The sequence below is a fragment of the Pteropus vampyrus genome, unplaced genomic scaffold (genome assembly GCF_000151845.1).
Source record: "Pteropus vampyrus isolate Shadow unplaced genomic scaffold, Pvam_2.0 Scaffold74, whole genome shotgun sequence".
NCBI lineage: Eukaryota > Metazoa > Chordata > Mammalia > Chiroptera > Pteropodidae > Pteropus > Pteropus vampyrus.
This window is the reverse complement of record NW_011888855.1, coordinates 1,952,721-1,967,641: the sequence shown is the minus strand read 5'-3', so window position 1 is coordinate 1,967,641 and position 14,921 is coordinate 1,952,721. Positions and strand designations below refer to the sequence as shown.

Here is a 14,921-nt window from a genome sequence, read left to right as displayed (position 1 = left end):
GGCGGCGCTGGATCCACGGCTGCCCGATCGTTGGCGGGAGATGTCGAACCCCGGGACGCGCAGGAACGGCTCCAGCATCAAGATCCGTCTGACAGGTACGGCTGCTGGGAGGCCCACACCGCCCCCCCCAGCGCCCACTGGCACCCCGCACGGCCCGTCAGCAGCCCAGGAATTTCCCGCGGAGCGCCCTGCTGAGGTGGCCCTCCCCCACGCCGGCCGTTGTCCCAGGACCTAGTCACCCCCCTCCGCAAGTGCCCCTCGCTTCTCCCTCCAGCCCCGCCCCCTCGCTTCTCTCCGGCCCCGCCCCCTCGCTTCTCACCACCCCCCCATCCGCCCTCTTGCTTCCCTCGATCTCTCCCCACCTGCCCCCTCGCTTCTCTCCTCCTGACCCCGCCCCCCCTTCCTATTTCCCTTCTCGCTTTCTTCCCTCTCCCCTCACCTGCCCCCTCGTTTTTCCCCCCTGGCCCCGCCCCTCCCTTCTCCTCATCCTCTCTGTCATTTCTGTCCCCCGACCTGACCTGTCCCCGCGCTTCTCCCTTCTGACCCCATCGCATTTCTCACCCCCTCCCCCATCGGCGCTCCTGCTTTCCTCTCTACCCCCTTGCCTCCTTGCTTCTCCCCTCCTGGCCCCGCCCCTTCTCCCCTAGTTTCGCCCCCTCACTTTCCCTCCTAAACTCCGCCCCTCATTTTCTACCTAGGCCCGCCCTCCCCTATCTCCCAGCCCCGCCCCCTTGCTTCTGTCTCGCGGCCTCCACCCTTTCCTTCAGCCTCGAATTCCTCAATCCTATCTTGTATCTTCTCCCGGGCCTGTTCTCACTTCCCCTCTGGGCCAGACCACTTCAGTCTAGTCCACTTCCTTTCTCTCTCCGGTTCACTATCTACTCTTGACTGTACTTCTTCTTCCATTCTTCGCTTTTCTGCATCGCACTTTACCATCGTCCCCTCCCACTCACGCATCCTTGAGCCCGGATTAGGCGTTGATTCCCGCCGCCGCCCCCTCAAACAAACACACGCACGCGTTGGAGGCTTTGGTAGCTGTACTACCGCAGACTCCTTGATTCACTCATTTAGTCTTCAATGAAATGCCTGTGTCTTCTAGGTGGCTCTATAGTGCCACCTTCAAGGGTGAGCGCGAAGCTCTACTGTGGGCCTGCGACGTGGTGGTTTGGCTGTGTGTAGATGCCAACGGTGTTTGCTGGAGGTGCCCCCTCGCTCGCGAGCCCTAGAAGCCTTTTACCAGTTCGCCCTTTCTCTCTCTTTCCAGCACTATGGGGCTTCTGCTCGGCTCCCACTTTAAATTCATAGCTGAGGCCGGATTGTAGTTTCGCAAATACAGTTCTGCTGGGGGACTTTCCAAACTCGAGTATTTCCAGCTCTGAAAAGGAAATAAAAAGTTCAGGCTAATCCCTGTAAGGGGTTTTCCCCTGGATTTGTCTGTTCAGTGGCTAGTCTGATGAGGACTCCAAAGTCAATCCTTTTCAAAGAGATAATGAGTATTTTGCCCTAAATCATTGGCAAAATCCGTGAAAACAGCAATGGGTGATTGTTTTCAAACTCAGATTTCCTTTGAAAGTTCATAGTTGTTGCATGATCCATTTTTTGTTTCAAGAAGAGGGTTGTAATTAGTTTTAGGTATAAAATAGATGTCCGATAAAGTTATGACCAGATAATATGACCAGATCAGCTAATGATTGGGATCCAAACCTAGACCCTGATTTTGTAAAGTAACAGGCATATCCCAGGGATCTTTGCTTCTGGAGAAACATGATCCTTTATTCCAAGACTGGTAGGAAACACTTCTCACTCTGTAGAAGCAGTACATACATTGTTATTTTTATGGTTACATAAAAGCCACATTTTCTACTTTGTAATGCTTGTAAAACTTTAATTACTGACAACCTTAATTTGGTTTTCATTTACAAAGTAATCTATAATTGACATCAGATTGGTTTCAGTTTTCTTGTTAAAAGCAAAAGTAACTGATTTTCTGAGTAGAAATGCGATTAATGTTTTAAAAGGAATAAGTTTTAATTACAATGTTTGTGTCAAGTGTGTATATTAATCAATCCTAGTAGGCAGCTCTGGGTGTGGGCCTTTTCCTCATGAAAAGGAGGGCTTGGTTTGTCCTCCCAAATTATGTTCATATTCAAGAATGGCATAGATAAATGCTGTAAAGAATTTTAATATTATTCGATAGCCATGGATCAGGTGATGTGTTCTTTTGAAACACCTTTTCCCTTTCCCCTAGTTGATGTTGTTAATGTTACCAGAGGATCTTGCAACAGGTTTGAGAGTTTAGGGATGATTGCAGACACACGTGATGCTAGTTGTTGAAAGTTAATTTACATGGAAACGTTGGAGCTAGATATTTTGTTGACGATAGGCTAGGTTTTGGCCTCATCTTTAGGTTGTCAGGGGAAGTTTGAAATACCTTCACTTCTGGCAAGTTGAATAGACATTTTTCAAAAGTTGTATACTTTTGTTACAGGTTTCAGAGTTTATTTCCTTGGGTAATATTTGAAAAAATGACTTTTAGAAATGAGAGCTATTCTAGTGAGTAGCACACAGAGTGTAATTTGATGAAAATATGAAGACACTGGAGTTATAAAAGAGTGTTTAGGACTTTGGGATCCACAGTTATACTTGGTGGTGAGTAGAACGTCGTCTTTAGAATTAAGAGACTGGATTTTGGTCAGATCTGCCATGAACTGCATAATATGGAACAAATTATTTAACCTTTCTGGGTCTCAGTTTCCTCATATGTAAAATGAGATTTAAATTCTATAACATTCTTTGATTCTCTTCATGAGATCTATCAATTTGGCTTATTCCAAACTGCCATTGGGTGCTTACGCTTTCTGTTAGGTCTCAATCCTGATACTCAGAAATTCATATTAAAACACAGGACTCATGTTTGATTTATGCCAAGCATTACGTTTGTGTATTGACTACATTTATGCTTTCTTTTTCTTCCTGTGGAACCCCTTTTGATTTCAAAATGAGTAGTATGTCGAACTGCTTTGGAAACCTGGCTTAAGCAGTAGAAGAATGTTTGAGTCTTTGAAAGACTATAATTTTAATTAATGTCTGTGGTTTTTTAGCAGGATAATGGTTTTTAAAGATTTCAGTAGGTTTTGGGGGCATAACATGTTCAATTTAAGTGATCTTTGTTAAAGAGCATTATCTCGTGGGCATTTTAGAGTTTGTTGGCACATCAAACACTTGGAAAACATTTTTATTTTAAATTTAAACAGGATTTGAAAAACTTTGTTCTTATGTGGTACACAAATGAATCCCAGATACGTTATTTAGGCCATTTTGGGTAAAAAGATGGAATTTTGAAATCTAAGGGTTCCACAGTGCTCTTCAAATAAATTAAATTTTATTCTAATGTTAACCGGTTAGTTGAAATACCAAATGCCTAAACTTTTTTGTGCTTTTATGCCTTAAAATACTCCCAGTGCTCCTTGTGTTTTTATATCTTTCGGAGCATGACTGTATTGCAAGAAAAATTCTAATTTCTAGTTGGAAGAGCAGGGAGACTTCGTGGTAGCATGGGGGAATGGAGACTATTTTTAAAGTTGTGTCACATGTGATAGAAGGCTGACTTGTGTTTTGGCATCCAGAGGGTGAAACTTAGAAACAGTTGTAGTAAATAGTTGTTAATAACTTTAATTGATTAATAACAGGTGACCTAATTGATTCAAAATAGTTAAGTTTTTCTTAAGAAAGATAAAGTTGTCAAGAGCATTGCCTTTGTCACATTGTACCAGCGAAAAGCTTCCCTTATGTAAGGCAGGCAAAACTTTTAACAACTATAACTCAGATAAGGTGGAATTTCTAGCCGTTTAACCATGTGCTACACCTGAGTTTGCATATTTTCCTCAGGGCTGGCTTCACGTTTATGAGGTACAGTCAAGGCACTTCTTTCAGCGGAATTATCTTAGGGTGTGGGATGGGTTAAATCAAATAGTATTGCAAAACTTAAATTGCAATTATACTTTAAAAGGAGTCACATGCTAAAAAAAAAGTCACACTGCCAAATACAGATTTTATTATTGATTTTATTTGTGATTTGATCACATTTGTGTTGTCTTAAGAAAACCTTTTTTAAAAATCCACTTTCTTTATACTTCTTTGACCCACCTAATGGACTTAAGAAATGAAATGTTTCATGTACTTTATTTCTATCTATTTTTATAGTAGTTGTGATTTATCAAACTAGAATTTTTGCCTTCAAGTCTTTGTCAGAGTTCAAAACTCCTATTTTTGCAACCATGAGAGTCGTATCTGGACTTGGAGTTTTTCCTTATACAAATTTTCATTTTCTCTATTTGGTCACATTGTCAAGTTCTAATGTGGAACACTGAGTGAACCAGGATGATTCTGGGGGCTGAGTCATTTATGAAGAAGTATTTCTTCATGAATAATAAAAAAAGACCCATAATATTTCAACATCAGCTCAATGATCCAGTTAACTAGCTTGGTTATTGTGTAACACATTTGTGGGCACTGGTTAAAAGTTAAAGTAGCTGAATTAAGCATTTTAGTGAGTGCTAAGACTGAAAGGGAAGTTCAAAAGATCTTCTGAAATGGATGAAATAATTTACTATTTTCTAGTTGAGAAACCCTAACTTTTAGGATTCTTATTTGGATCAAATTTTCATAATTTCAAAACTGTTTCAGAGTTAAATTATTTTTAACAAATAGAGAATAAAAATATGTGTGTTTTGGGGTCACCAAACAACTTAAGTTACTGGTTGTTGTAGGTGAATTTTATTGAGAGAAAAGCCCAAACTTCAATTGGCTTCTAGTCCACAACACTGACTCTAGCTGACCAGCCCCTACAGCCACTCTAGTCAAAGACAAGCTGCAGAGCTGTGATGGAAAGACAAAAGCCTCCAGCCATGTGGATCAGGCAAATCTTCTTTTAAAATATTGGAATTACTGTTGTGTCTATAGATGCAATTTACTCCATTTAAACTAAGTGGAATGTTATTTCCATATTTCTGGATTAAAGGGGAAAAATCCTTTTATTGTTTGAAAACAAGGCTTAAATAATGTACAATCAGTGCGGCTGGTGATGCACCCCACTCTGTAATTCCAGCTGTGTTCACCTCCATTGCAGCTGAAAGGAATTCTAATTGGGTGAGGAATGTCGGCAACATCATGTATCACTGAGCGTGAACCTATTATGCTGGCTGCTGGGTGATGCATTTCAGATGTTTGAAGCTCCTGAGTCAAACTTGGAGGTTGCTTTCAGGACCTGGAAGAGAACGGGTTGTAGATGGCAGCCTGCTTTATCGTCTGTTGGGCATCCCTAAATTCTCTAACGGCCACCGTGCTTTCTTGTGGCTTAAACACTGGATTTAGGAATCAGAAGGTCTGAATCCTACTTCTAACTCACAAAAGTGCCACAATGAAGAAATGGGGTGGGTGGAATTTTAATATTTTCATGACTCAGTTTTTCTATCTGTAATGCAAGCTATCTGCCTTTTTTTATATCGCACAAGGACTTGGTATAGATTAAATAGTTTGAGTAGTTATGAATTATTTATAGAGTAGCACAATGTAAATAGAGCCTAGATTCCTGTTACTTCTTTTTAAACCATTATGTAAATGGTAAAGCTAATGAGGTACTTCAACGTTGAAGAAAAGCTGTAGAACCTATTGTAAACATGGAAAAAAAATACTCAAGAACAAATTGTTAAGTTCTCCATGCATTCAGAAAGTTCCTTAGGGAAAAGGTGTCATAAGCTAAAGCCAGCATCATCTTTAATTATGAAACCTTGGAAGCATTCCCTTAATATCAGGAACAGTACAGGTATGTACGTTGTCACAGTTGTTAATAACTAAAGAAAGTCATAAGGAAGCAGGAAGCAAAGTTGCTGTTATTTGCAGGTGATACGATCTTATATCTTAAATCCAAAAGAACCAGCTGAAAAGTAATTATAAACAATAAAAAACTTTAGTAAGAAAATTTCTCCATGGTTGAATAAAATGGGTGAAAATCGATATGAAAGGCAAACTAGGAAAAACAATTTGCCTATTTGAAAAAAAACAATTTGCTTCCTTTATATAGAAAGAGCTTTCAAAATAAGTTAGAAAAAGGCCAGTGACCTATTTGGCAAACAATATGGACAATTCACCGAAAAGAATGAAAATGGATTTCGAAACAAAATATCAAAACTAAAGGTTAAACAGTTTTCCATCTAGTAGATTGGCAGAGACCAGAGAGTTTAAAAATATGATGACAGGTGTACAAGAGCAGAAACTCTCGAGAATGTAAGTTAATACAATAGAGTAAGGAGGGCAGTTTGGTACTATCAGATAATAAATGTAGTCTTTAACAATTCTGCCCCTAGGAATTTTTCTTACAGATATATTCACACATTTATGTAAAGTCTTGTGTGCAAAATTATGGCAGCATTGTTTGATATTTTAAAAGACTGAATATAATCAGTAGAGAACTAGTTAAATTATGGCATATCCCCCGGGATGTGTAGTTGTTTAAAAGAATAAGATAATGCTTTATATTCTGATATGGAACATTCTCCAAGATATATTATTGAGTGGAAGAAAAGAGCTTGATTTAGAAAAGTAGATATTTTATAGACTACTTGAATAATAAAAGGGAATTTACAGGTGTATTTGTATAGACCATCACTGCAAGGATACTGTTGAAAATATTGTTTGTGATTTCCTCTGGGGAGAAGAATTGGAGCTAGAAGGTCCAGATGAGAGACTTTTTTCACTGTATTCCTTTTCTACTGTTTAATCTCCTCCTACCTTTTCCCTTCTTGAACACAGATTTCTTTTCAACAATTAAAAATGTTAAAAAACAAAAAAGGATCTACAGCTCTTAAGAGTTTCTTAGAGCAACTAGTACATTAATTGCCAGTAGCAATTGTTTTCAAAAGTAGGTGTTCTGAAAACTCAAAATAATTGTGCCGAATGTTTTTCAAAGAAATAAAATAGCATTTAAGAGTACATATCAGTGTTTATGGATATTTCCTCACGAGGAGGATTCCTGTGTTCTAGAGAGTGAAATACTTTGCATACTCTATAGGTCTGAACAAACCTATTTTCCCTGAGAATATGTTCTGATACTGAACATATTCTCAAAAAAAAAAAAAAAAATTGTTCCAGCATGATATTAAAGTAAACCCAAATGATTCCAGATCCAGAAATCTGGTCCTGCTTAGACCTACTTTCTATGGTGAGTCCTTTGAAAGATGGGTGTCTTGACTCTGAATAATAGTGCTGGTTTATATCATTTATTTGGAATGTCATTTGAGGTTGTCTCCTGCTTTTTCTATAAAAGTAGAAAATGTTGTAACTGCAGGTAATTTATTGCCTTTTTTCCTCTTTTAGATCTTTGGGATAAAATCCTAAATTTTACCGGATTGTATTTCTCCATGTATTACCTACAAATTATAGATTTGAGAATTGTGTGATGCCTGTTTATACATGTCAGTATTATTAACACCTTATTTTTTACATTGTTTTATAGTTTCCAAAGAGTTCTCCTGTACGTTTCCTCACATGAGCCAAAATATCAAGCCGAGCTCAAAAAGGGGTGGTTTTTTGCATATGTTTTTATTTCTAGGTTTAAAAAAAAAAAAAATGCTAGCATGCAATTTTATTATTTAAAAACACATTTTATAGGAGAGAAGGATAGTTCCTCTTGTCCTGAATGGATAACCATTTCATGTGCAGATTAAAAATACTCAGAAGCATGCTTAATCCAACTATAATAAATTCACATGCTTTACAAAAATCAATAGTCATGAGCAGGAGAAGGCTCACATTTACTCATGGGACATCAATTTAACTTTTAGGCTTTAGTGAGGATAATTCACACTCACAAAATTAGACAAGCTTTTTGGGGGTAAGGTAGCCTTTTTTCCCCTCCATAATTATGCAAGATTGGCAACATGACATTCCTGTTCTTCCTCAAACGTGCCTAGTAGACACCCAAAACTTAACATGCCCCAGTCTTCTTGACACTCCCTCCCCAGAAACCTTTTCTTCAGTCTTCTCCACTTCATTGAATCTAACTAGTTGCTCAAACCAAAAATCAAGATTATTGTCATTGTTTATATCGAATTTATCTTCAAGTCTTCTGATTTCTGTCATTACAGTTTATCTGGACTGTGTCTTCTCTTCATATTCATTGCCTGCATTCTATTTTCAGCTGTGATCATCTCTAGCTTGGACAAATGCTTCTTGCCTTTTTTTATTTAAATATTGCTTGCAACCCAAACCAGCCTGCTACAATATTAGTTATTTCTCTATTTCAGACGTGTTAAAAGATTAATATTTAAAGTCCTCGTTTTGGCTAATTCTGCAGTAGAGATGAACAGTGACTTGCTAGCATCACCCTTCTCCTTGCTAGTGCAGCATCTTCACTCTGCTACATTCACTACTTGTAGCTTCAGCTCCAGGAGCAGTGGTGAGGATGGCCAGTTGTCTTTGTCAGGGTAACATGGAGCTTCTCATGGTCTGGTGATTTAGGGATGGCCAATGACAAGATTAATTGTGTACAATGGTGGAGAGAGATCAGGAAACCGAATTGAAGCCTACTTTTTGAAGTAATTGGGAGTGGGAACTATATAGTAGTCTTTACATTCCAGAACACATGGTACATTCTCTTGTACAGGAACAGCACATCGATTGCCTCTGGATAACTCATGATTTTATCACCCTTGTCATTATTCCCCAAGATGCTCTGACCCTAGTCTGCCCTATCTTAGTAAGTGAAATCATCAGCCAGTCAGTTTCTTGGACCAAAAACCTCGGTGTCCTCCTTGATTTTTCTTTTCCCTTCTCTCTCATCCTCAAGAAGTAGTCAACTCTGACCTTAGGTACCATATCCTGAGCCTTTGTATTCTCTCCTTCTCCACTATTACCACCGTAGGCCAAGGCATTGTCACCTCTCACCTGGATGCCTGCAATAGTAATCTCCTAAATGGTTTCCTTCTATATATTGAAATACCCTACACACAAAGGAAAGGGCAGCGTACAGTTCATTGATAATTTTATAAACTGAACATACCTGTGTAAACTAAGATCAGTGGTTCTTGGGGGGCAGTTTTGTCCCCCAAGGAACATTTGGCAATGTCTGAAGATGTTTTTGGTCATTATAGCTCTGTGAGTACTAGTGGCATCTAGTGGGTAGAGGCCAGGGCTGCTGCTGAACATGCACAGAACTGATGGCCACAACAAAGGATTTTCCAGTCCAGAATGTCAATAGTGCTGGAGAAACTCTGATCTAGATCAAAAAATAAAATATTACTAGTACCTGGACTACCCCACCCCCAAAGATAATCACTGTCCCTGACTTCTAACAGCCAGTTTAGAATTTCATGTTAATGGAATCATACGGTATGCATTCTTTTGTGATGGGCTTCTTTTGTTTGACATTGTATTTGTGAGGTTCAACCATATTGTTGTGTGTGGCTGTATGTCATTCATCCTCTTCATGGAATAGTATTCTGTTATGTGAACATACCATAATTTATCCCTTTACCAGATGCTGGGCTATTGGATAGTTTCTAGTTTGGGCTGTTAAGTATACCTCTACGGACATTCACATGTGTGTCCTTTGGTGAGGATATGTATACATTTCCGTTGGGTGTATGTTTCGGAAGGGAAGTGCCAGGTCATAGAGTAAGCAGATATGTTCAACTTTAGTAAAGTACATCCTCACCAGCAGTGTATGAGTGTTCCAGTTGCTCCATGTCTTTGCCAACCTTGGTGTTTTCTTTTTCATTTTAACACTTTTTCGGCTTATGGCATGACGTCATTTTATGGTTTTGCTTCTACTTAGACTTTTCTCAAATCCTTACTTTTAATGGCAACCTTAAACATCTTATTTTTTATTATTTTTTTAGGATATTGCTTTGGTATATGCATGGCAATACCCAAGGTTTCCTCCTCTCCCAAGAGACAATTTTCATCACCCTCATAGGCAGTACCGTCTGTCAAGAATGAATGACCTACCCTAGTGTGTGTCAGAGTCAACCCAAGGGCTTGTTAAAACTCAGATTGCTGGTACCCACCTCTAGCCACTAGCAAGTATGTTTATATAGGTCTGTGTCTGGATATAATGTAAAAAAAGGCATAAAGAGAATTTTATTCAAAACCTTGAAAATTTGTTTCTGTGAATAGTTTCATTTATTACTTAGATAATATTTTGTCCCCATACCAGATTTCCTTCCTGAGATCTCCTGTGTATGTTCAGACTTGTTTTCTTTTCAAATAACTAGTTCTGTATTAAAACGATGTGAACAGAGAGAATTATATTTGGTCCAGAAAGAAATAGATGCATAGTTTTCACACAATCACAATGTGAATTTTATCTATTTAATCTTTTACTATTATAAACACATTTGTTCTCCCTAAAGCCCCAAATAAAGTGACTTGTATTTTGTGGGTCATATATTATGAGCATTACCTTAGGATTTAAGTATGACTTAGATATGCTTTCAGTTTTTTATTTATTTTAAAATTGAGGTATGATTGACATATAACATATTAGTTTCAGGTGTATAACATAATGATTCAATATTTGTATGCATTGTGAAACAATCCCCACAATAAGGCTAGTTAATATCACTCCCCTTGCATAGTTACAAAAATTTTTTTTCTTGTGATGAGAACTCTTAAGATGTACTCTCAGCAACTTTCAAATATGCAATATATTTTTAATTTTTAATTTTGAAGTAATTATAGGTTCACAGGAATTTGAGAAGAAATGTACAGAGAAGTCCTTGTGCCCTTCACTCAGCCTCCCCAATTTTTAACATTCGCATAACTTTGGTATAATATCAAACCCAGGAAATTGACAATCAACATTGGTACAATCCACAGGGCTTATTCAGATTTCACCAGTTCCATGTGCACCCGTGTGTGTGTGTGTGTGTGTGTGTGGAGTTCTTATTACATGTAGATTTGTATAACCACCACCGCAATCAACAACTGTACTGCCATCACAAAGCTCCCTTGTGCTAGTTATCCCTTTTAGAGCCACACCCATCCTCAGGACCCCTGGCAATCACTCTTCTGTTCACTATCTCAAAATCTTTTCAAAGCATAAATCAGATCATGTCATTCTCTTCCTTAAAGTCCTCCAGTGGTTTCCTACTCATAATAAAATCATTTCCCCTCTGTGATTCAGCCAGTCTCCCTTTCAGACCTCCTCTGTGTCACTCTCTCCCTTGTCTTATTGGAGGACACCCCTTCTGGAGGCAGCATTGTTTTAGTCGGCCACTTCTTTTTGGCCACATTGTGAATTAGGAGACCTGGGGACTGGGCAGTCACAGGCTGTTGTCAGCCAGGTTTGGGGTTTCTTTGATCGTACAGCACCCAAAAAACCTAGTCTGCTTTCTCCTTGGCTTCTGGGCAATTCCAGGGGCTTGAACCAAAGCCTGAAATGTTCTCAGGGCTAGAATTTGGCCCATCTTCCTACCTTTGGTTTCCTGGCCTTCTCCTTCGCCTGTCCTTCAGGGCCATTGGAAACACCTGGTGGGGCGGAGGGGGCTCATTCACTTGCCCCTCACTCGTGATGCTCTGCAGTTGTATCTCAAATGATGTGTCCCGTTTTTAGGATGAGAATACCTCACAGTGTTTAATCTTGAGATACCTGGGGGTCAGGGTTCTTTAGTCCACCCTACTGCACAGTATTATCTCTTGCCCAGTCATCCACCTCCCTTTCTCTCTTTAGCCTGTTCTCATTCTTCAAATCTCTTCAGTTGCAATTTGTAGCAGAAAGGGCCTCTTTCAGCAAGGGCAAATTTTCTTCCCTTTTCGCTTGTCTCTTTATAGGTCCTTACGAAATGTTGTGAGGGCACATCAAGCCACAATCTGATTGTTTCTTTCTTTAATAATAAAGTTAAATGCTCAGGCCAAGTCAGTAGGGTGTTTGTTCATTGAGTTTTACCCTGCTTCCATTCTTCAGCTGATTTCACATTTTTACTTCTATGTTGTATTTACAATACCACACTGCCTGATACTGATTTTTTTAAATTAATTTTTAAAAAACAGGATGCTTTCATATGTAATTAGCAGAAAATCTAACTTAAATTGGCTCAATAAAAAGAATTTTATTCAAGAAATTCACTGAAAATCCAAAAGTAGTTCCAGTGCCATGACAAGAACCTGGTTGTTCTCCATTTCTCAGCGCTGTGACCTCACAGCCATTCTTGGCTCTTTCTCTTATGTTCAAAAGGTCACTACCAGCAGCTTCCCTGGCTCTTTGCTTCTAGCTTTAACCAGCAGAAAGGTTAAAAGTCCACTTCTCAAACAGCTCATTCCTGCAGTAGATGTCCTAGAGCTGAATCCTCTTGTCTGACTGGCCTAATTTGGGTCACATGGGCATCTCTGAACCAACCATGGTGGCTAGGATGATGGGATGTGCTGGTTGGACAATTACGGTCCATCTCAGAATCTAGTAATGGTGTTAGTCCCACACAACGTATAGGACTGGGACCTTTGAGGGAACAGGAAAATGGATGCTAGGAAGGCAACTAACAAATAATTAGACAATACCATTTAAAAAAATGTATGATTCTAGCTTTGTGTATGCTGAGTGTAAGGATGGAAAGCTACTATTTAATGAACTTCTGAAAAAGAAGTTCGCCTTTGTAGTAATGTGAGGCAAAAGATGCGTGTTTGTAAAGGTGCCACTTTTGCCAAGAGTTAGGCATGGTAGCTTTATATGTGAACTTACCCCGAAAATTTCATTGTCAGTTTTTATTATTGAATGTTTCTGGACTGTTGTTTTATTTGGGATTATTTCAGTACTAAGATTTAAACAATTCAGATTGTAGGGATGCATTCTTACATTATTTCCCTAGAGATAATAGGGTATTTTAAGAACAAAAAATGCATGTTAATTGTAAATTGAATTCAGGTTGTATAGAAAGAGAAAATTTGGGGTTTTATGCAACAGTATAATTTTTTATTAGGTGATTACCAACCTTCTCTGTAATAAAGGCTTTGAATTAGTGTATCTGTTCTTGATATTTGGAGCTCTGTATATTTTCACTCCTATAGTCATTTTAAAAAGTGCTTATTGAATATTTGGCTCACCTTTGAACTGATGCTTCAAGAAATGGTCGGCACTCTCAGACCCTGAAGCTCTTCCCTCCATGGAGTAAGTGAGGCAGAGTGGTAAGAGCTGGGCAGGAGCCAGCTGTGCCTTTAGACAAGTGACCTCATCTCTTAGGTTCCTCGGCTATAAAAATGGGGAAAATAAGCAGAGCCTCTTTAGAATGTTGTGGGTATTAAATAAAATAATCCATATGCAGTGTCTGGTACATAGTGTTCAATATATGTTAGCTGATGTTAACATTGTCGTATTTCAGTGAATCTCAGTTAATTTTGATTGAAAGTCACACCATTGTTTTATATACCTCTAAAAAAGAAATACCAGTAATTACAGTATAACATATGATTCATTTGTACATTTCAGAGATGTTAAAATATATTTTTAAAAATGTGCCTTAGAATCAATGATATATGGTATTATGGCTGTCTCTGACTTGAAAGTCTTGCATACCCACTTGAAATTGTTTGCATACCCACAAATTAATGCCATCTGTCTTCAGTTTAAACATAACACAGTGTGATCTAAAGTTTCTTTTCATTTTTGTTTTTGTCCTAAACTTATATTGGGTTTGGTCTCATATGTTTCATTATTGGCAATATAATAATTACTGATTCATCATATAGGTTTAATAATGGATTATACAGGATCCATGATAGGCTTGCCAACTTTCGTTATTTGCTTTACCTCAGCGATTTAGAAAACATTTGAGATACGCCTTAGGAAATCATTAATATTGGTTGAATAAACCTATTTGGAAGCTAAAGACAGGTTAAATGATAGTGCCTGTAATCTTTTAGAATAGCCCAAGTTGTTGGCAGAAAGCCTGGTAAGGAAAACGCCTTTGATACACCCAAACACATTCAGTGTAGAAAGCGTAATACTGATATTTGAAAGCAGTGCGTGGTAGTTGATTGTCCACTAAAATATAAATGTGGACAGTATATTGTAGGGCTTGAGACATAGTCACAGGCTATTTATGTATCAAGTTGGTGTAGTAAAAAGTTGCTATGTAATATGCTTAGCATAAATTTAGAAGTAAAACCCGTAAGGATATCACATGACCTTGCTAGAGTGCTGTTTCTCTTGGAGTCTGGTATTTATAATATTGTGAATGGAGTAGTATGAGCCTGGTTGTTGTTTTTAGTCCAGTTTTTTATATGGATTCTAGAAGTCTTTTTAGAGACTTGACCTGTTTATTTATTGTATTATTTAGGGCTTACTTCATAAGCTGAATGCCAGCAGGATTCTACTTTTGTTTAAGACAACCACATGAACGTAGCAGATGTGCTGTTGGATTGTCTTGTCATAAGCCCCAGAGGCTGCCCCCTGGCACATCTGGTACATGAAGTCTTTAAATGTTATTTGACGGTGTTAAGATTTTGGAAAAGACTGTATATCATTGTATTCCATATTTTAATGGCATTCGTAAACAGATTTTCTTTCTGGAAATCCACGAGGGTTTGTTTGCTGTGTTTTGTATAGGGTTCAGCTGAACAGTATGAAAAATATACCTTTAGAAAAGGAGTTTTACTGTAGAAAATGGTATCTGAATTGAAGTAACAGGAGAATAATTTCCTAAAGGAGACAGTTTATCAACTTAAGCACTTTTCTCATCACCTGCGTAGTAGTGATGTTTCTGTTTAGAATAGACAGAAGCCAGTCCAAGATCTTTCAACAAGGCTTTACAAAAGGATATGATTATGTCAGTGTTACTCCAGGTGTTTAATTTCAGGCAGGATGAGTCAAGGATATGGTGTTTCTTATATTAGAATAGATTGGACTTCATTCAGAAAAAAAACTCAGACTC

The 14,921-nt window shown here is 38.5% G+C and overlaps 1 protein-coding gene across 4 annotated transcripts in view; it reads left to right on the top strand.

Moving 5' to 3' along the window:
* Positions 1-6: 6 nt before the first annotated feature.
* SMURF1 (SMAD specific E3 ubiquitin protein ligase 1) overlaps positions 7-14,921 on the top strand; it is a 96,210-nt gene continuing 81,295 nt past the window's right edge. For 3 of the 4 annotated variants that reach the window (XM_023531891.1, XM_011362251.2, XM_011362250.2), the window contains exon 1: positions 7-95. In XM_023531891.1, the coding sequence (XP_023387659.1) occupies positions 41-95 (55 nt within the window). In that variant the 5' untranslated portion in view covers positions 7-40. Of the gene's footprint in view, positions 96-1,067; positions 1,126-14,921 lie in introns of those variants that run through there. The other variant, XM_023531890.1, reaches the window with a different exon arrangement.